Here is a 22,981-nt window from a genome sequence, read left to right on the forward strand (position 1 = left end):
CTCCAGCAAACCCTTATCCCAGGATGAGGAAATGTCTCTGCATTTCTTCTCTATACCACTGTTCCCGACATCCGTACTCCCTTCCTCAAACCTTAGCTGGTGTTTGCCTTCCTCCCCCAAATCTGTTGGCCCTTCTGTCTGGGATGCATTCCTTGCTGTGTTTTCACGCTCATTTCCTTTCTACCAGTGAGCGGTCTTGCCTGCAAGACTAGTTAACTGGGGCTAAAACCCACAGAGGAGAAAGAGCTGGAGCACACAACAGATGATAAGAGCCAGGTACATGAAGCTAAAGGTGATTCCAGGAGTACATTTGGGCTCTGGACACAAAAAACAAGTGAGGGGAGAGGAGGAGGCTCATGCTATCCTACATGCACAGAAAAATAGCCACTGAGCCTTATGCACAGGTGTGGCAGTAAGGGAGAGGAGCGAGCAATTAGGAGCCTAAACATTTAGGCTTGCTATGCTTCAGATATAATAAATGCCTACGATGGATTATCATTATTCTGAATTTGAGATTACACCTGGCAATGCACAGGGCTTCCTCCTGGCTCTGTGTTCAGAGATTACTCCTGGTGGGACTTGAGGGGATTCCTATGTAGTGCTGGGGATGGAACAAGGATTGGCAGCATGGAAGGCAAGTGCCTTAAGCCTTGGGCTCTCTCCAGCTCTGAGATGGGTTACTGAACACAGTCAACACATGAGGGAGAGGGAGAGGGGGAGAGAGAGGGAGAGGGAGAGGGAGAGGGAGAGGGAGAGGGGGAGAGAGAGGGAGAGGGAGGAGGGGAGAGAGAGAGGGAGAGGGAGGAGGGGAGAGAGAGAGGGAGAGGGAGGAGGGGAGAGAGAGAGGGAGAGGGAGGAGGGGAGAGGGAGAGGGCGAGGGACAGAGGGAGAGGGAGAGGGCGAGGGTTAGAGAGAGAGAGGAGAAAGAGAGAGAGGGAGAGAGGGAGAGGGCGAGGGTTAGAGAGAGAGAGGAGAAAGAGAGAGAGGGAGAGAGGGAGAGGGCGAGGGTGAGCGAGAGAGGAGAGAGAGAGAGAGAGGGAGAGAGAGGGGGGAGAGAGAGAAAAAGAGAAACACAAGGAGAGAGGGAGACAGCAAGTAAGAGACAGAGGGGAGGAAAAGAGAGAGAGAAAGAGAAAGAAGGAAAATGCCTGTCCTAGAGGCAGGCGGGGGACGGTAGGTAGAGGGAAGAGGGCATCAGGGAGCCCCCACCCTCCAGAAAAAAAAAAACCCAATCAAGAAAGCTTCTGGAAGAATTCCTTCTGACTGACAATCCACAAGGCTATATGTGCTTGTGGTTGGCAGAAAGAATGCATCTTCAATGCCCAGCATGAAGAGTGGGTCCTCCGGACGCAGCAGAATTTCAGGTACATCAAGATTCATTATTAACCCATTTGGGGTTCTGGCCTGAAAAACTGCCATCAAAATCCAAAATATGGCTCTGAATCGCCCATTTCTGATACTCCAATATGAATTCCTCCAGACTGAGTTTTAAACCATTTTCTCTTACAGCTAACGGCCATCCCCTGATGAGAGAGGAGGCACTTGACAGCCATTTGAAATTTTGGCTTAAAGACAAGACAAAGTCAGCTCTGCATGTATCACGCTGGGTCAGTTCTGGAACCTCCATATCCCTCCATGACCTGCCCCCAGCTCTGGGTACAGTTCCTGACCCCTAGAAAACCCTGCCCCACTTAGGAATCTTCAACTTTCCCCAAATAGAACCAACCTTTATTTTGCTTCCAGCAGTAGTTGGGCGCCCTTTCTTGTCAGCTTGCAGATTTTCTGGAAATAAAGACTTTATAAAGGGTCTGGAAAAAAAAAAAAAAAGGAGGATGGATTAGCAATCAGTAAGTACTTTGAGAGTGGAAAGCCTGTTTCTGTAGAGAAAAGTGTCTTTGGAAGCACATAATCTTGGCTACAGAAAGGCCACTTACTCTGAGCACAAGCAAATACAGAATGAAGTTTCTCAAAGGCAGGCTTTTGGGGCTGTGACTGTGGCTCAGGGATTGAGCACTTAGGTTTCATGGGTGAGGCCTGTGGGTTTGATTCTCTGCATGGGGGAAAAAAAAAAAACACAGGGGGAGGGTTTCTGACCCCTGCAGATATTTGGAATTTCAGGTTAGGTAACTCTTTGTTGGGGAAGTGGGTTGAGTACTTTTCATAGTCTTGGTGGTCTTATGCTAAGAGCATCCAATAAGATGTCACCCATCCTGTAAGCAAATACAATACCAAACAAAAAAATTGCCTCTTGCATATGAGCAGTTGTATGTGGCACAGTAATAATTCACTGCTGCTTTGCCTACTAAATCAGTTCTTTAGTCTTTCTAATTGGGATGTAACACTTCTTTTTTGGTCTGTTTTTGGGTTATACTTGACAATGATCATACTCCAGGAGGTATTCAGACGACCATATGGATGCTGGGATTGACCCCAGTTGGCTGAGTGCAAGACAGATGCCCTACCCACTGTATGATTGCTATGGCCCTCAGAGTTGTATTTCTTTATACATATGCCTGGCTATGACACAAGTTAGGGACACAGTAAGTGATGAATAAATATCTACTGAATGAAGAGTTCCAGGCATATGAGGCTATCTGGCCCTCAAAGGCAATTCTTCCTAAACTGCATTTTGAACATTTTGAACATGGATACATCTCTCCAGCACCCTGCTTTTAATGGGATCGGACATGATTCTAACATCCTAAACATGTTTACCAAACAGAGAATGTGTATATGAGAGATGCTGCTCAAAGCAACCATAATTTAGTAATTAAGGGTATCACTGGCAGGATTTGAATGAAATCTGGGACTGGAGCAGTAGCGCAAGGGGTAAGGCATCTGCCTGCCTGCACTAGCCTAGGATGAACTGCAGTTAGATCCCCTGGTGTCCTATCTGGTCCCCTAAGCCAGGAGTGATTTCTGAGCGTATAGCCAGGAATAAACCCTGAGCGTCACAGGGTGTGGCCGAAAAGCCAAAAAAAAAAAAAAAAAGGATTTGAATGAAATAATCATTTACAGTATTGTAAAATCACGGTCCCTTAAAAATTATATATATTTATTTTTTGTTCTGAGTATTCTGATGGTCTGCCAGCATCTGGAAGCCCTAAATCCACAAGCCAGGACTTTGTGGCATCCCTGACCCTTGCAGAAAAGAGCAAAGAGACTTTATGTGCCAGAATCTCTGAAGGAAGGAGTGTGGGTGTAAGGAAGGGCAGGAAAGGGGATAGGAAAGAGACTTAAACAGAGTGGAACAACTGACTTCCGACTGGGCTTAAAAAAGGAGTCTGCTTGATTGCTTTGCGGCAAGGCTTGTTTAGAAAATCATCAATCACTGCTCTAGGTGAAGGAAGGGAACAGTGATATTATGACGGTTTAAAGTGTTGACTAAAAAGGCAGCTATTACTCACAAACTTGTGAAGATTGGTGAAATCTGGGAGATGGTAATAGTGCCTCTGCCTGGCATGTTTTGGTCTGATCAAGTAGACCCAGTCCCATATCCAATTCTAGGACAATTTTTGCAGGTCAGAAAGAAGGAAAGGCCTAGCAGAGATAGTCCTAGGTCTCCAGCAGCTTACCAGAGAGACAACTTTATTGTCTTTCTCTAGAGAGCTTTCATGGAGGCACCCAATAGTTTACAAAGGAGACGTGAACTGGGTCAGTCTCCCACACATCTCAAGTAATTTCCTCAAAATTCTAAGGATTTAGGTTAAATCAGTCTTGCTAAGCCACTGGACATTTTAAACAATTGAGGGACTGGGGGCCAGAACAATAGTACAGGTAGTCTCTGCCTTGCATATGGCTGACTCAGGTTTTATCCCTAGCATCCCCTATGGTCTCCTGAGCCTATCCCGAGTGCAGAGCCAGGAATTACTCCTGAGCATCACCAGGTGTGGCCCTAAAACAAAAACAAAATAGAATAAACACATGGAGGACTATGGGGAATTGTAGAGATGATGTCCTAAGGATAAAGAGCTAGACTCTCCAACTCTTTGTACGAAATGGCCATTCCAGCTTAGCTCTCCCTGAGAGATGAAATACTGTTGAGTGTGATGAAGTCAGGGCCTAAAGGGCATGCAAAATACTTGTTATTGGGGCCAGGGTGGAGGCTGAGCCTGGGGAAAAGAAAAGCTTCTTTGAGAAACCAATTCAGACCAAGGATAACAAAGTGGATCAACAGATTTAACTGTTCATAGGCATGAAATACCACACATTGGTTCTTCTATTAAACATTTTTGGGCCAATCTATCCCCCATGTTATTTAAGGTCAAACATACTTACAGCTCACTGCTCTGCATAAGCTCTATCAGATCCATAAAGAGAACATCCCGGTTCCTTTCACAAAAGCCATCCATGTCATAGGATACCTGGCCAAGAAGGGAAAGAGATCAACTTCATATCATAAGCATTTAGTTCAAGATGAGATGCAAGGTGACATGGCAAGAGCATATGTCCAGATACAGTATTAGTTCTATTATTCCCAACCGTCACATTGAACTGTAAGTGTTTTCTTTTAAAAACTGTACGATGGAACTTGATTGTGGATAAATGTAGTTTGGCTTCTCCATAGTCCAAATGATCTAAGGCAAAGACTTTCAAGACCTCATCCAACAGGATGTGTGTAAGTAATAACTGATTATCCCTAAATCTTAGCTAAGATGGAATAAAATAAAACTCTTTATGCTGAATAAGCCATATATATATATATATATTTCAATTAAGAATAATTTATGCTGGAAAACATTAAAAATAAATTTTGTTTCACCTCTCCAAATATTTCAAAGGAACTAAGTTACTGAATGGATGGATGGATGATGAATGGATGGTTAAATAGTTGAATGTATCGATGGATAGAATAGTAGATGAACGAATAGTTGCTTGGAAGGGTGTGTGAATGAGGGAATAAGTGGATAAATGGAGAGAAGCATGCATGTACGGGTGGATGAACAGTCAGGTGCATGGATGGATAAGTAGATGAACAGATGGAGGGATGGATGAATGGCTGTACCACAAAAAAGCCACTGGAGCAGATGACTATAGGCCGAGAGGCAGTTATCAGCTCCCTTATAAGAGAACAAAAGACAAACCTAAAGGTTTAAAACAAGCAGATGTGGGCATGCTTACCCTGCTCCCCATACCTACCTTCCCAGCATAATGGTGAATAATGAAGCCTTGGTTCCAGCTATTGAAGTGTTCATGACTCCCAATCTGCATCTGGAGTTTTTGAAGCAGGGTCTGATCTGCCCCTTCCCCAACGGCATGCATGGTGGCACACACATCATCCAGGATGCTCATGATCCCAGGAGGGTTCTAATGAAACCAAAGAGGCAAACCCAGGTCAGTGACAGTTTTACAATAGATAAATGCTTATCGGGTCTTATATTAACCAACAAAACAGCAATCTCAAACTAAAATACTGTTTTCTTTTTTTTGGGGGTGGGGGGTGGAGGGTCACACCCGGTGGTGCTGAGGGGTTACTCCTGGTTCTGCATTCAGAAATTGTTCCTGGCTCAGGGGGCATATGGGATGCCAGGGATCTAATCATGGTCTGTCCTGGGTCAGCTATGTGCAAGGCAAACACTGTGCTATCTCTCTGGCCCCAAGATAGGTCCCCCCCCCCTTCCTACTTCCCTCTCTTCCTTCCTTTTTCTTTATTTCTTTTTGGTTTTTGGGCCATACCCGGCGGTGCTCAGGGGTTATTCCTGGCTCTGTGCTCAGAATTAACTTGCTCCTGGCAGGCTCAGAGGACCATATGGGATGCCAGGAATCGAACCTAGGCCCATCCCATATTGGCTGCATGCAAGACAAACGCCTTACCGCTGTGCTATCTCTCTGGCCCCTAAGATACCATTTTCTAAGTCAGTGTTTTCCTTTGAACAAGAATATATTATTATTATTATTATTATTATTATTATTATTATTATTTTGGTTTTTGGGCGTTGCTCAGGGGTTACTCCTGGCTGTCTGCTCAGAAATAGCTCCTGGCAGGCACGGGGGATCATATGGGACACCGGGATTTGAACCAACCACCTTTGGTCCTGGATCGGCTGCTTGCAAGGCAAACGCTGCTGTGCTATCTCTCCAGGCCCCGAATATAATTATTAATCTCACATGGGAGTGAGCACTTAGATTAAAGATGATGAAAAATATATTCTGCACCCCCACACCAAAACATACAAGCAAACAACAAAACCTTAAACCTGGGGCCGGGTAGGTGGCGCTGGAGGTAAGGTGTCTGCCTTGCAAGCGCTAGCCAAGGAAGGACCGCGGTTCGATCCCCCGGCATCCCATATGGTCCCCCCAAGCCAGGGGCGATTTCTGAGCACATAGCCAGGAGTAACCCCTGAGCGTCAAACGGGTGTGGCCCAAAAACCAAAAAAAAAAAAAAAAAAAAAAAAAAAAAACCTTAAACCTGATGAACTCCCAAATGTTCTTCTATTCAAAGTCATGTGGAGGTTATTATCTACCATTCCTATTATAGCAAGTTTTAAAACCCAAAAGAAATTCTCCTTTGACCTTTATTCATTTCATAATATTCACTTTCAGTCCATTATCTGTAACAGCATGTTTTGTCAGTACCACAGAACACATTCTTTCTACTGCTTTCATTGCTGTATCCCCTTGGTCTGACTACAATATTTTACTGAATGGTTGTTGGGCACTTTTACTGTTTCCAGTTTTGGGCTTTTTTTTTTTTTTTTTTTTTTTTGTGTTTTTTTTGGGTCACACCCGGCAGCGCTCAGGGGCTATTCCTGGCTCCATGCTCAGAAATCGCTCCTGGCAGGCACAGGGGACCATATGGGACGCCGGGATTCGAACCGATGACCTTCTGCATGAAAGGCAAACGCCTTACCTCCATGCTATCTCTCCGGCCCCCAGTTTTGGGCTTTTATAAACAATTCTAAACTATAGAGATCACTGTTTACAGCCCTTTTTATTTTCTTTTGAATAATTTCGAATCTAAAGATTGCTGGAGGGTCAGGTGACTAGTCTAATTAGAAGGAAACCCCACCCCTTTTTTTTGTTTTGTTTTGTTTTTGGTCCACACCTGGTGGTGCTCAGGTGTTACTTCTGGCTCTGCACTCAGAAATCACTCCTGCAGACTCGGGGAACCATATAAGATGCCAGGGATCGAATCTGGGCCTGTTCTAGGCCTATGGCATGCAAGGCAATTGCACTACCGCTGTGCTATCATTCTGGCCTAGAAAAGCTTTATTTTATGATGCTATGCCACTGAGCTAGATGATAGCAGTCTTCTCTGGAAATCAGAAGGTTCTACTAGCAAATGGATAGTATACTGATTAAAAATTGTCCATGTTTACTACAAGAATGTCTTTCCTAGGGGCTGGAGTGATAGCACAGTGGTAGGGCATTTGCCTTACATGTGGCCAACACAGGACAGACCTTGGTTCGATTCCCGGTATCCCATATGGTTCCCCAAGCCTGCCAGGAGCAATTTCTGAACACAGAACTAGGAGTAACCCCTGAGTGCTGACAGGTGTAACACCCCAAAAAACACAACCCCTCCAAAAAAAGAAATGTTTTTTTCTGATCTATTTCTCATACATACACATAGAGACAAAATTAGTAACATTGCTAAAATTTCTCACAATCAGAACTGTCACTGATTTTAAATCAAAGATACAGGGAGAGGCTGGACTGAAAATACAGCAAGTAGGGTGTTTGTTTGCCTTGCATGTGGCCAACTCAGGTTTGATCCCAGTCTTTCCATGCTGTTCCTTAAGCCCACCAGGAGTAACATTTGAGCACAGAGCCAGTAATAAACCCTGAACATAGCTGGGTATGGCTCAAAAACAAAACAAAACAACCCCCCCCAAAAAAAAACAGCCATAAAACCTTCCAATTCCCCTTCCCCCTTCCCCCAAACAACAAAATAAAACAACCCCTCCAAAACAAACAAAAGACAATGAAGCATGGAACAGAATGTCACTATTAACTTGCAACAGCAAAGAGGCGGACAAACACTTACCACTTTGTTCTCTATGAGGTCACACACGATCTTGTTATTGAAGTATTCGATGGGGGTCCATCTTATTCCCTCTTGCACATATTCTTCCTGGAGAACAGAAAGCAGCAATACATACTGTTAAATATCGAGGAAGGTTAATTGAGGTCAGTACAGGTAGACAGTTAAGACACATAAACCACTCTAAGAGGTAAACTTGAATATCCTCTGACAAAAACTTAGAAGTTATCTTTACTTATTTTTTCCTGAGAAGGAAAGAAAAGGAACATTTCATTGCTCAGTCATTTTATTTATTAATTTAGTTAGTTAGTTTTGGGCCACATCCAGTAATGTTCAGGACTTACTCCTGGCTGCACTCAGGGATCACTGCCAGTGGGGCTTGGGGGACCCCATGAGATGCTGGGGTTTGAAGCTAGGTGGACCATGTGCAAGTCAGTCAAAGAATGAAGAGACATAAGCACAATTTGCCCAAAATAGAATTCAACTACTGTAGTTGGTGTAGCTAGGTCACAGGTGCAAGTGTCCAACTGTCCAACGGCCTTTGGAACTTCTGCTGGACTGCATTTGGGTACATTTCCTATTGCAAGGTTGGAACCTGACTCTGTTGCTCAGAGGGAAAAAGGTTTAACTTTATGTGAACTTTTTTGTTTGTTTTTATGGGTATATTGGTGGTGCTCAGGAATCACTCCTGGTGGGAATCAGGGAACCAAAGAGGAACTAGCTATCAAATCCAGGTCAGCCAAATGCAAGGCAAGCACCATTCCCCATTGCTGCTGTGCTGTATCTCTCTTGCTCTAAATAGTTTTTTTTTTTGGCAGGTGGTGGTGGTGGTGGTAAGAACCCCCCCAGCAATATTCAGCGGTTATTCCTGGCTTTGTGCTCAGGAATCACTCCTGGGGAGTTTGGGGGAGCATATAAGATGACAGATATTGAACCTGTGTCGACCAGGGGCAAGGCAAGTACTTAATCCTCTGTACTATCTCTATACCTGGAAAAGGTATAACTTTTTGTTTGTTTGTTTATTTTTGGGCCACACCAGGCGCTCAGAGGTTACTCCTGGCTTTGTGCTCAGAAGTCGCTTCTGGTAGGCTGGGATCAAACTCAGGTCCGTCTGAGGTCAGCAGTATGCAAAGTAAATGATCTATTGCTGTGCTATCACTCCAGTCCCTGGAAAAGATATAACTTAACAATAAAACAAGATGAAGGAGTGCTTACCTGTTCTGCCTTTAGTGTCAATTCTATAAAAATTTGCTGTAATTTTTCATTCACAAAATTAATACAAAACTGTTCGAAGCCATTTTTCTGAAGGAGAAAAAAATATTGTCACATGCATATAATTGCTTCTGCGGAATCATTTTAAAGTAACTAATTTCTTCTTCATTCCCCCTCCCCTCCACCCCCGGTGACACTTATAAGACTTAAATCTATGATTCTAGCATGAAAAGCACATGCTCAACCTTTGGAGCTATTTCCCCAGATCTTAAAGCTATTTCTTGAGAAATGTAGTGAAATGTTTCAATGTGAAACTTTAACATAAATGCTGGAGGCACCAACAAAAAGTAACATCACTTTTTTGTTTTATTTTGGGTGCACCAGTGATGCTCAGGGGTTTCTGGCTCTATGCTTAGGGATTACTCCTGGCAGGTTTGGGGGTCATATGTAATGTAGGGCTTGAACTCAGGATGGCTGCATACAGGCAAGTACCCAATCTGCTGTACTATCTATAACTCCAGCCCCCACACCAGTATATTTTATAGTTAAGAGAACTGGGGAACTTTTTGTTTTGTTTTGGGACCACAGCTGGCTATGTTCAGGGTTTATGCCTGGTAGGTTACAGGGGACCAAAAGTAGTGTTAGATATCAAACCGAGGCTAGTAATGTGCTAGACAAGTGCCTTATTGGCTGTCCTATTTCTCTGACCCTGCAAAAAGAACTTAATAGTGCAAAATAAGTCCCAGTAACTTTTGTTTTTCACTGTCTGAAATTACTTCTTTCAACTAGATGAAATGCACTGTCCCATTTCCTCTCCAAATTCTCAAATCGGTCTTACCTGGAATATTTCAAAACCATAGATATCCAGAACACCAATGTTGTATTCTTCATGGTCCTTCTCCATTGCTTTGTTGATAGACTAAAAGAAAAGAAATGTGAGCACAGAGATTCTTTGCCTTTCTTTCATAATCAACATGGGGCTAGACAGAGCTCTCTGGCTGAGTATATTCTTTGCAGGCTTGGAGGCTTAGGTTTGTCCCCTTATACTTCATGATCTACCATGCAGTGCCAAGAATGCTTTGTGGCACAGAGCTAGGAGTAGTCCCTGAGTACTGCCAGGTATGGCATCCAATTAAAAACATCTAAATGCAATGGCAACTATTTTGAGAAAACAACAGAATCTAAAAAGTGTACTATGATTAAAAAAAAAAAAAGATTTTGACTGGGGGTGGTGTTGGTCAGGTAGACACATCGAGAGTTAGAATACATAGTTTGTATGTGAGAACACGGGGTTCAATCCTCAGGACTACATACCTCCCTGTCATATACCAAAATGTTTGCTTAGTGATAAAAGACAAGCATTTCAGAAAGTTCTTTTTTTTTTCCCAGAAGGTCTCAGCACTGTGATAACAGTAACACCTATTTCACATAACACCCCAATATTACGAAGCCTATAAATATTCTTTCCATGAACCAATTCAGCAGAGATGTAATGATTCCCCTAATCTGATGCCAGTGCCATGAAGGGAAAGGCAGTCTGTTCAAAAGCTCAGAGAGGTGTACAACTGCAGATAATCACTAGTGGCTATTATTTAAGAAGTGATTAATAAAAGCAGCTGTGTGTATATGACTCAGGCTTCCCTGAGTTTACTGAATCCTCACAAAACCAGAGACTAACACCTACATTTCATTTGGGGGCCACATCCAGCAATACACAGGGGTTACTCCTGGTTACTCCTGGCAGGTTCACGGACCATATGAGATACAGGGATTCAAACCTGTGTTAGCTATGTACAAGGCAAATGCTTTATCCACTGTATTATTACTCTGACCCCAAAGTTTTGTTTCACTTAGATTTTTATTTTCCAGTCCACACCCAATGGTGCTCAAGGGTTACTCCTGGCTATGCACTTAGGAATCACTCCTAGTGCTACTATGAGGACCACATAGTATGCTGGATATTAAACCTGGGTTGACCTTGCAGGCAAATGCCCTAGTTGCTGTACTATCACTCCAGTCCCTCAGTCGCTAACCTCTAATCCCTTAACTCACACTGGGCAAGCCTCAGGTTGGGAGTTCATTTCACATTACCATCTTATTTTTGTTTACATTGAGGGGGACATCTATAGTACTCTGGGCTTACTCCTGGCTCTGTGCTGAGGGTCACTCCTAGAGGGGCTCAGGGGACCATGCCAAGGATCCAACCCAGGTTGGCTGTGTACAAGGCAAGTGCCCTACCTGCTGTACTACTCTCCAGTATCACAAGCCCTTTGACCTTATTAATGCCATTAGTAATTAGGAAGTAACTCTGCCCTACCCTGTCCAATTCTCATCACACCCAATCCCACCACGGACACTTAAATCATCATTTCTGGGCCCGGAGAGATAGCACAGTGGCGTTTGCCTTGCAAGCAGCCGATCCAGGACCAAAGGTGGTTGGTTCGAATCCCGGTGTCTCATATGGTCCCCCGTGCCTGCCAGGAGCTATTTCTGAGTAGACAGCCAGGAATAACCCCTGAGCATTGTCGGGTGTGCCCCCCCCCCAAAAAAAATCATCATTCCTCTAGATTCAGACTTGGAGGTTTGGCATCAACCTGCCATGTTGTTGTTTCTGATCTCTGGCCCCCCTGGGGTTTCTTCCTTTCTGGACTGTATAAAAAGGCAGACAGGTAGGAGAACTGGAAGGCTCTGCCAGATTCCCTAAGTTTGATGCCCAGATCGATGACAGTACACTGACGTGACTGTGATTAACTTTCTTAAACCCCTCCCAGCAATTAATGAGTTTATCTGTACAGGAGCGATAATTAGAGGAGAGATAAGTCATAGGGCCATGGTAAAAATCAAGTTATTAAATTAATTGATTCTGTAAGTGCTGGCATTAGAGCCCAGGACCAAGGGTGTATAGATTCTGGCAGGGGTCACTCACATCGACCAGGAAGTCAAACACTCGTGCATGCAGGGCCTTGGCTAGTGCGTCCCGGGTATAGCACGCCTGCTCCACATTGAGGGTCACATGGATGGACTCGGACTTGCCGCCCCACCGGCTGTCCATCTGCCGGCTCGTTAGCTTCTCCTTTAACCGGTCCTGATTGATCCCCAGAAGATAGGCAGGAAAAGCGAGAACTACAGGTAACAAAATGAAGATCAAAATCAGAAAAGACATGTGCATGCCTATGGTGACTGCAGCCTACTCACCAACACCCATGATCGGGAAACATCCCAAGTGCCCCAGAACCGATGGGTGGATACAAAAATTGTGGCACATCAACACAATTTAATACTATTCAGCTATAAGAAAAGAGAAAATCATGCAATTTACTGGTATGTGGGTAGATCTGCAGAGTATTCTGTTGAGTGAAGTTAGTCAGGAGGACAGGGACAGACATAGAATAATCTCATACATGATATATAAAGAACCATATTAAGGGAATAGACAATTGCCAAAGGCAACAGAACCTGAGAACTGGTTTACTGCCAAGATGTGGGTGTGTGAAGGGTATGAGGGAGGGACCCTAAGAAAACAGTGGAAGGAAACAGTCACTGGTAGAGGGCATGGGGTTGGAATGTTGTATACATGGAGACTTGTCATTAATGGTACTGCCGATCACAGAGCAAAATAGAGCTAAAGATAGGTAAGTAAAAACACAACCGTCCTTGAGAAATAGTTGATGTACTTCAGAGCCAGGTTTGTTCCACACCCTTATGATCATCCTGTGTGTGTACATCCCATCTCCCATTGGTGACTCTCACCCAGTGAGGACACTCATCTTACCCCCACATGCCAAGTCACTTTGATTTTCTAAATTGTTCTATTAGAAAAGACAATTCCAAGTACAAATAAATCAGTGACCCAAAAAGTGTGTCAAAGCAATAGCTCTCCAAGAGCACAGCTAAAGATCCGAGAAAGGACATCTTTCCACACCTGTAGCAAGATGGCCCCAGAGGAACCCAAGAAAACACTTCTTTAGCTCTGAATATTGTTTTTGTGCACATTCTCAGAGAAATGGAAACATATGGTGATAGCAAATTAATAACCACAGGTATGGAGCTGTAGAGATGGTAGTGAGTAGTGAGATTGGTAGTGCAAAAGTCTGACCCAGGCTTGATCCCCAGCATCCTACATGGTCCCCCAGCTCACCAAGAGTGATTCCTGAGTGCAGAGCCAGGAGTAAACCTTGTGCATTGCCAGCTGTGGCCTGAACCCCCACACCCCCAAAACATAAACAACAACAACAACAAAAACAAACCAAAAAAATCTACCAAAAAAACCACCAAGCCTAAACAAAAACCATTTCTTTTTTTTTGGAGGGGTCACAAGCGGGGGTACTCAGGGGTTACTCCTGGCAGGCTCGGGGAACCATATGGGATGCCAGGATTCAAACCAGGGTCCATCCTGTGTTGGCCGTGTACAAGGCAAATGACTTACCGCTGTGCTATCGATCTGGCCCCTGAAAGAGTTCTTGGACTAGATATTTGGGCAAATCCTGAATGGTTTCTAGAGATGGACATTACCGAATTTCTCTGGGGAACAGCAGTGGGCTGATGTGAGACTGATGTCATTCATATTAAGGTAAACCTGTGTCATCATAATGACTGCAGTGATGCAGCTGAGAATCTCAGAATAAAAAACCGACTTTCTCAGTCTCAACAACTTGCTCCACAACATGACTATTAATATAGAAAGATTTCTTGAGGGAGACAGGAATTGAACACAGACAAGGGCAAGTGCTTTATTGCTGAGCTACACACAGCTCTGGCTTTTCTTGATTCTGGTCAAAACACTTTCTGACACCAAGAATGACACCATTCTTTGGCATAAAAAAGTCCAGTTTTTTTCCCTTTGGGAAAAAGATTTGTTTAGTTTTTGGGTCACACCTGGAACTTCTCAGGGATTATTTCTAGCTCTGTGCTTCGGAAATACTAGAGAAGATCCAGGGATCAGATGGGAGTGTCAGAGATTGAACCTGGGTTGGTCACATGCAAGGAAAGCATCCTGTCAACTGTGCTATGGCTTCAATACACATGACAAGATTGTTAGGGACACAATTAAAAAATTAATGCACAAGGACAGGAATGGCCTTTTTGTGAATCTTCTCTGATAACGATATTTTGTTAAAAAAAGAAAAGAAAAATATTTGTTAAAAGTGAGAAAATGCAGGGCCAGAGCAATAGCACAGCAGGACATTTGCCTTGCATGCAGCTGACCCGGGATGGACACTAGTTCAATTCCTGGCATCCCATGTGGTCCCTTGAGCCCTCAGGAGCAATATCTGAGTGAAGAGTCAGGAGTAACCCCTCAGTGCTGCCAGGTGTGGCCAAAACAAACAAACAAACAAACAAACAAACGAGAAAATGCTCATGTTAGAAAGCAGGTAGGATGCTTGCCTTGCATATAGCCAAACTGGATTCAATCCCTAACACCTTATTTGTTCCCTCAAGCTTCAGCAGGATGATCTTAAACACAGAGCCAAGTCTAAGTAAACCCTGAGCATAGCCAGGTATGACCATAAAGTAAAATAAAACAATAGGACTGGAGAGATAGTATGGAGGTAGGGCATTTGCCTTGCATGCAGAAGGAGGGTGGTTCAAATCCTGGCATCCAAGCTGGTCCCCCAAGCCTGCCAGGAGTGATTTCTGAGCGTAGAGCCAGGAGGAACCCCTGAGCGCTGCCGGGCATGACCCAGAAACAACAACAGCAATAAAAAAGTAAAACAAAACAAAACAAAAACCAAGAAGATGCTCAAGAGTCACAAGCCTGAGCCCAGAGAGATAGCACAGCGGCGTTTGCCTTGCAAGCAGCTGATCCAGGACCAAGGTAGTTGGTTCTAATCCCGGTGTCCCATATGGTCCCCCGTGCCTGCCAGGAGCTATTTCTGCGCAGACAGGCAGGAGTAACCCCTGAGTATCGCCGGGTGTGGCCCAAAAACCAAAAAAAAAAAAAAAAAGAGTCACAAGCCTCCCAACAAAGGATAATCTGCTTTAATCTCATAGATGGTGCTAGACTCTTATGTGCTGACATTTCTCAGTTTGTGCTTTCTATGGAGATAATTTGGAAAAAGTACAATGCCAGAGGAAGAAGGTATTCATAACCATGTAAACTTTCCACAGGTCTAACTAGCAGAAGGCTTCCAACAAAATCCAAGCACTCACATACCACCAACGACTAACTTTCGTTTATTTTCAGGGTTAGCACCATGGTGTCAGGGACGTTGTTCAGGAGTATGATATATGCCTCATATGTAAGGATCTGGGATTGGTGCTTGGTACACAGAAAAAGAAATGTGTTGAGAAATAGGACTTGCCTTTACAAAAACACCGACGTTTGCAGATTAAGTCTGAAGGTCACCCACACAACAGGCTGAACACATCATATAGTGGAGTTAAGACCCAAAGGACACTTATGACCAGTCAATGGAGAAGCTGTAATTTTGGTGGCTTACTGTGTCTCTCTTGTGATTTCTCGGTGAGGGCTTCTCACTGTTCATGACAGTTAAACAGTGAACAATTTGATACAATCAGGAAGGTCCTAATTTGTGTACTCTGTGAATAGAACTTCTACAAAGTCCCTTGAGACAGAAAATGAGGTCCAGATCTATCATGCACAGGGTAGGACACTTGCCTTGCATGCAACTGACCTGGATTTGGTCCCTGGCACCATATAGGTGCCACCTAATCCAATTAGGAGTGTTCCCTGACAGCAAAGCCAGGAGTAATCCCTGAGCTCCAGTGGGCATTGACCCCAAAACAAATAAACAAAAAACAACAAAAAAGATGTTAAAAATAATGATGCAGAGGTTAAAAAAAAAAAAGCAATAAGGGGACTGGAGAGATAGAACAGTGGGTAAAGTGCTTGCCTTGCAGATGGCTGACCCAAGTTTGATCCTGAGTATTGCGTAATGTTTCCTTGAGTCTCACCAGCAGTGATTCCTGAGCACAGAGCCAGGAGTAAGATTTGAGTACAGCCAGTGTGAAAAGAAAAGAAGAAACCAAGCAAGAGAAACAAAGAGTGTATAAGAAAAAACAGAAGGGGGGCCGGTGTGGTGGCTCTAGAGCAGGGGTCCTCAAACTTTTTAAACAGGGGGCCAGTTCACTGTCCCTTAGACCACTGGAGGGTCTGACTATAGTAAAAACAAAACTTATGAACGAATTCTTACGCACACTGCATATATCTTATTTTGCAATGAAGAAACAACACAGATACAAATATAATATGTGGCCCGTGGGCCATAGTTTGAGGACCACTGCTCTAGAGGTAGGCTTGCCAGTGCTAGCCTAGGATGGACCGCGGTTCGATCCCCCGGCGTCCCATATGGTCCCCCAAGTCAGGAGCGACTTCTGAGCGCATAGCCAGGAATATCCCCTGAGTGTTACCGGGTGTGGCCCAAAACAAAACAAAACAAAAAACAAAAACAAAAACAAACAAAAAAAGAAAAAAACCAGAAGGGACTGATAAAGCAGTACACTACACTTCCACACTTCTGGCTCCCACCTTAGGAGCATACAAGTATACAAGTGAATGGCCAGAGATGCTTGAAAAGTAAGACATAGAGTTTGGTCAAGAATCAGACTATGGATGGGGCTGGAGAGATAGCACAGAGGTAGGGTGTTTGCCTTGAATGCAGAAGGATGGTGGTTCGAATCCCGGCATCCCATATCGTCCCCTGAGCCTGCCAGGAGCGACTTCTGAGTGCAGAGCTAGGAGTAACCCCTGAGCACCACCGGGTGTGACCCAAAAACTAAAACCAAAAAAAAAAAAATCAAACTTGTGAGTGCATAACCAGGAGTAACCCCTGAGCGTTACCGGATGTGGCCCAAAAACCAAAAGAATCAAACTTGTTGGGTTGGAGATAGCAGTGGTAGGGTGTTTTTCTTGCACGCAGACGACCTGGGACAGATCCAGGTTTGATCCCAGGCACCCCATTTGATCCCTGAGCCTGCCAGGAGCAATTATTGAGCAGAGCCAGGAGTAACCCCTAAATGCTATAAGTGTGGCCCCAAAATAATATATATATATAAAAGAATCGCAAGCCAAAGAGATAGAACTGGGGATAAGGCATTTGCCTTGCACAAATATAACCCTGTTTTGTTCTCTGAGCACAGAACCAGGAATAAATCATGAGCACAGTTTGGTTGTGACTCAGTCACACAAAACTCACATGAGGAAACCTTGTAACCGCTCTGAAAAATCTCCATGGTGTGATTTTTGAGGGTAAGTTTTTATGACCTGTTTTCTTCAGTGACTTCCTTATGACTGAAATTACAGGCATGCTTATGGAAAGTTCCTTCACACTACACTACGCATTCCTATGCATAGGTGGGGTGCAGTTGGGGCAAGACTGCCAGTCCAAGAGCTGGGGAGCAGTGAGGAGAGAGAAGAGGTGGTGGCATGACTCTGTAAAAAGCCTGCTGACTCTGGTACAGTGAGCAGTTACAGAGAACATAGGCAACCTGCTAGTAAGTGATGTCTCAGCTCAGTTTCCTAATAAAGATAGATCAAAATGCAAAGCAAAGTAGGAGCTAGAGAGATAACACAGCGAGTAGGCCACTTGTATTGCGTACAGATGACCATGTTTGATCCCCAGCATCCCACAGGGTCCCTCAAACACTGCCAGGAGCAATTCCTGAATGCAGAGCCAGGGGTAACCCTTGAATATAGCCTGATAAGACCCCCAAAACTAAAATAAATAAATGCAAATGAGGTGCAAGCAAATGTGGACTCAAGTTTTCTGTGTAAATCTGAAATGGGAAGCTGGTGAATTCTGGAAAAGATGATACAAATCATCACTCTATTTAAAAATTCACATGCTTTATGGATGGGTTTGGAGAGTATTATGCTGAGTGACATGAGTCAGGAGAGAGGGACAGACACAGAATGATGGCACTCCTATGTGGGATATAAAGGAAATAATAATATACCCAAAGGCAACAGAAACTGAGAATTTGTCTTCAGTAGGAAGCTTATTACTGGGGATTGATGTTGGCCCTGAGACACTGGTGAAGGACAGTGGATCCTCTGGCATGCAAGAAACACTACTAAGAATAATACCACAGTGCCTAAAATTTTAAAAAACAAAAGAATGGAAGCGGGGGCACAGTGGAGCAATAGCACAGTGGTAGGGAGTTTGCCTTGCATGCAAAACCAGGACAAACCTGGATCTGATCTCTGGCATCCCATTTGGTTCCCAAGCCTGGCAAGAGCAATTTCTGAGCAGAGCCAGGAGTATCCCCTGAGCGCCACTGTGTGTGGCTCAAAAACCAAAAAAGAAAAGTAAAGAAAAAAAATAGATATAAAGCAGAAGTCTCTGAAAAGAATACTAGAGAGGAAAAGCCTTAGTTTTTTTTCTTGGAAGTGGAGCATTCAGACTAACAAGGGGGCAGAGGGAGAACTTCCACCAGGGGCCCATTTGAACCCTGGTAGGTCTCTCCAACAGAGCAGAGAACAGAATTCTTTGGGGGAAGGACACATTTCTTTTTTTAACCTCTTTGGTTCCAGGCACAACTTCTTGTGACCTCTAATCCTCCTCCAGCTCTAGTTGGGGGAAATTCATGGCAGTTGCCAGTCCTGGACCTGGGCCAGTCTGCTAAGAAGGCTGTTGTGTCTGATTTTTGTGTGATGAAGCACTTCTTGGCTCAGGAACTCAGGATGCTGCCTGCTGCGGTAGCCACAAGGTGGCTTTTCAGCATAAAACAGCAACAAAAGATTATCCATTCCAAGGAAGCAAGAGAAATTAGGTCTTCTTCCAAATTCTCACCATTAAAAGGCCAACGGTTGGGGCTAAGGGGTCTTGCCTTGCATGCAGCTGACCCAAGTTCAGTCCCCAGCATCTTTATATGCTCCCCTTCCCACCACCAGGAGTGATTCCAGAGCATAGGACCAGGAATAAGCCCATAACACCATTAAGTATAGCCTCCCCTTCCCCAAAAAAGACCAAGTGTTCATCATACAAACACATGTGCGTTTGTTACATGGGTGACATATGAAAAAGGGCTCACGATATCCTTTTTAGTCATATCCCTGACTTCATCTACTTCCAGAGTATTTATTGTTTTTTACCTCTTCCCCTTCCCTGGTAAGCATAATTCATTTCTTTATCGGGGAGACATCAGGTTAACAGAACTTCCCTCTTATCACAAAAGAAAACAAATATGTTAACAAAATAAAATAAAAGAACCTTATTTGGAATGGAAACAGCCGCACTGTGTTGTCAGCAACGAGTGGGCTACTATTTATTACCGAGATCTAAAATTATCATTCTGGAAGAATGCTGAGAAAGGAAGAAATGTCTTCCTGGGTGATTCAAGGCAGCCTGGAAAGCTGTGGGATACTGGAGAGGCTCAAGCCCCACATCCAGTGGCCATGGTGCCCTGGAGCTAGTGGCGAGTCCTGGGTACTTTGTGTTCTGCCATAGGAAGACACAGCACCTGTATTGTCTCTTCCCCCAAACACCGTGGGTGGGAACTAGGCTTATGTCTATATGCATGATGGGGTGATCCACTGGTGACTGAAGCACACTCTCAGGCCCACTCCCTCACTTCCAGAAAACACTCACATTCCTCGCTCTCCACAGCTGCATAATTGCCCACTTCCTTGAAGCTGATGTTTCCTAGATGAAGAACACCTGCCACGATCTGCAGCACCAGCGTCTGCTCCTCAGCAAAGATGCCGATCACATTCATGGCATGCTGCAAGAGAGGATACAAAGCGTCCGCGTAAGGGGGCTGCCAGGATGAGACGGGGTGGTGCTGTTATCAGTGGCCTGTTTGATGCAGCAGGATGCTGTTAGTGACACACTCACACACACAGTTTTCCTGGCTGGGGGCTGAGCCTGTGAATGCTGGATGGGTAGTTGTTTGAAATTCAAGCTTCAACCTGCCGTATTGTCTCTGGCAACCTCAGTGGGGCACAAGTGTTCCATGAAGGGGCTCAGAAGAAGCATCAGCTGTGTGCAAAGCTGTGGAAAGCCCTCACCTCTTGGGGTGTGTTGGCAACTACCCTGTCCTCCTAGACTGCCATGGTGGCCCTTTCCAGCCCTTCCATGGCAGCATCTGTTGCCATGAGAATTGGTAGACAGCACTTTCTAGAGTATCTGGACTCATAATCTGCAAGACATCGAATAAAAGCAAACTTGGAAAAATTCTTGCATGAGTAACAGCTAAAATGTTTGTATCTCTGCTAGCTGCCTTCCAAGAGAACCGTATTCTAGGATGACAGAGACAGCCTTATTCCTTTCCTCCTCATCCAGGTCTTTAGACACCATGTTGCATCTGATACTTCTCTGTCCTACTCCCAGGATGCCATCTAATACAGAACCTCTTGTCTTTCAGGAACAAACACTATCTTCCTCCCAGCTCTATCTACAAAAATCCTTTCCACTGAGTTCTGGAACTGAGCTGAGGAATAGGTCTAAGAGGAGCTGACTTAAAGGTGACAAAGTTCTCCCAGGCTAAATGGTAACTAGCTTCCTGCAAGAAGTTCTAGGTGGAGGAGAGATAGTTCAGCAGGCTGCGCTTATGTTTAGCATGCATATGGTCTCTCGAACACCACTGGCAGGTGACCCTCAAAATCAAGCCAGGAGTAGACCTGAGCATGGTTGGGTGTGCTCTCTTTCCCCCAAAGAAAAACTCCCAATTATGAGAAAGCTCTAGATGTCTCTAGGTTGTTTCCTATGAGGTATGGCATCTCAATAAACTATGTGAGTTGGAAAGTTTTGGGGTTTCATCTTGGGGTGACACCCAGTTGTGCTCAAGGATCACTCCTGGTGGTGCTCCGGGAGCCATGTGGTACTCGGGATTAAGCTTGGATTGACTATGTGCAAGGGACAACGGCTTTAATCCCTAGGCATATGAAAGGCATAGGTTCTGGCCAGCACTGTGCAGATGAAAAGAGAGTGGTGGGAAGAAGGATGAAAGATGCTCTAAATGGATCTCCATTTGCAAAAAAAATAAGCAAAGAACTGCAGCATTTAGCAATACTTTTTAGCTGTTAACTACTAGTGTTGCTGCTTGGAACTGATGATCCACTTTCTTTTCCATCTCCCAACAGATCCACGGCCATCAGGCAGTGCCTGGAATTAGGCATTCAGAAAATGCAGGGTTAACAAGAGAATGAGGGGGTAAATCCATACTGTTGGCTTCCTTTCCTGCCCTGTCTGGTCACACACGAGGCTACATCTGCAGCAGAGCCTGTCTGGCCTAGTGCTGGTACTTACCAAAGTTTCTTGAAACTCCCGCTTGTCATCGATGTCATCCACCTTGTAGGAGCCAGACAGGCTCAGGTAGTAGTAATAGTCCATGCTAGTAATGCCAAGACTGTGCTTCTGCTCCGCTGAGGCACCTTCGATGAGCTGGAGCAAAAAAATATGACATATGGGGACAAGGACACCAGAGACATCAACACCCAGCTCGCCTCTCCCCCAACTATTCCACCTGCCATCCACAGCCTGCCGCCCTCAGGCCCAGCACAGGAAATGTTCACTACCAGCTTTCTAAATAGACCCATGGTCCTAGTCTCCAAAATATGGAGGGGTTACAGAATACCTGCTCTTCTGAAGTTGTTCTGAGTCATTTCTACAAATTTTAGGGGCTACACCTGGCAGTGTTCAGGGCTTACTCTTCGGTCTGTGCTCAGGAGACTTTATGCAATGTTAGAGATGGATCCAGGGTCAGCTGAGTGCAAGCTAAGTGCCTTCCCCACTGTTCTAGCACTCCAACCCCACCCTCCAAGTTTTGCAGGATCTACACTCTAGGAAGTCCTCTGAAGGTTAAGACTTTTCCCAGTCCTTGACCAACGAAGTGAGATTCTTGGAGAAGGAAGGCAAAAAACAATTAACTCAGTTTCTGGCCAACTTGCTAAGGCTTGGAAAAAGGGTACCAGTCTAGTTATACTGCTCACAGTGGGATACCAAGTCCCAGGCAGATAACATTTCTCCCTCCACACTCATTCCCACAGGAGTCATCTGTTCCTCAACAGCAATACTAATTCCCTTTAGGTCAGCTGCCTGAACCCCCTCTTCTCTCTGAGCTTGTCACCTCCCCATCTCTGAGTATACCTAAGGGCAGAAGATTTTTGGAAGAGGGTTTGATGCTTTAGTAAAAGTGATCCTGCAATCAAATTTGAACTTCTGTGAAGTGCTCAATTGAATATTTCCTGTACATGTGATTCACAAAATCATTTTTTAACCATCTGTACATATTACTTTGAGTAAAACAATATAAAGCCTGTTGAATTCACTGAAGTTTCTGGGCCCTTATGTATTCTTCCAAGCAGAACAATTCTTCTCTATGATTTAAGATGTCTATAGAAAATATAAATTGAATGTGCATTACCAACACCATTTCATTTCCTGCACCTGAAATGACCTAAGATTATGACAAAAAAAATGGAATTTTAAAATTTGATGCAGGCCTTTCCTCAAAGACAATGTAAACTGGATCCCCAATACAGGGACATGCTAACATATAAAACTGTTTATGATAAGGGCCAAAGAGGTAGTACAATGAGTAAGTGCATTTGTCTTGCATGAATCTGACCCAGGTTCAATCCTCAGCATCCCATATTTTCTCCTAAGCAATGCCAGGAGTTATCCTTGAATGCAAACCTTGAGTATAGCCAAGTGTGGCCCAAAAACAAACAAACAAACAAAATGTTCATGTTGTTACAATTTTTAAAAACTTAGGATTTCCGATAGCTGGAACATCATTTAAAAGCAGTTTGCAAATTGCTCCAGCCTTCCACTGTCCATAGGAAAGACTGAGTTTTTCACTTTGTTTTGGTTTTTGTTTGTT

General features: G+C 44.3%; 1 protein-coding gene across 1 annotated transcript in view; it reads right to left on the minus strand.

Moving 5' to 3' along the window:
• The window catches only part of MYO1E (myosin IE), a 211,096-nt gene that overhangs the window by 52,278 nt on the left and 135,837 nt on the right, over positions 1-22,981 (minus strand). The window contains exons 8-16 of the mRNA XM_049773610.1: positions 21,406-21,540; positions 19,747-19,879; positions 12,123-12,319; positions 10,035-10,115; positions 9,200-9,286; positions 7,988-8,074; positions 5,140-5,307; positions 4,279-4,364; positions 1,727-1,808 (exon numbers count right to left, since the gene is read on the minus strand). Of these exons, the coding sequence (XP_049629567.1) occupies positions 1,727-1,808; positions 4,279-4,364; positions 5,140-5,307; positions 7,988-8,074; positions 9,200-9,286; positions 10,035-10,115; positions 12,123-12,319; positions 19,747-19,879; positions 21,406-21,540 (1,056 nt within the window). The remainder of the gene's footprint in view (positions 1-1,726; positions 1,809-4,278; positions 4,365-5,139; positions 5,308-7,987; positions 8,075-9,199; positions 9,287-10,034; positions 10,116-12,122; positions 12,320-19,746; positions 19,880-21,405; positions 21,541-22,981) is intronic.

Source organism: Suncus etruscus, chromosome 5, assembly GCF_024139225.1.
Source record: "Suncus etruscus isolate mSunEtr1 chromosome 5, mSunEtr1.pri.cur, whole genome shotgun sequence".
Lineage (NCBI taxonomy): Eukaryota > Metazoa > Chordata > Mammalia > Eulipotyphla > Soricidae > Suncus > Suncus etruscus.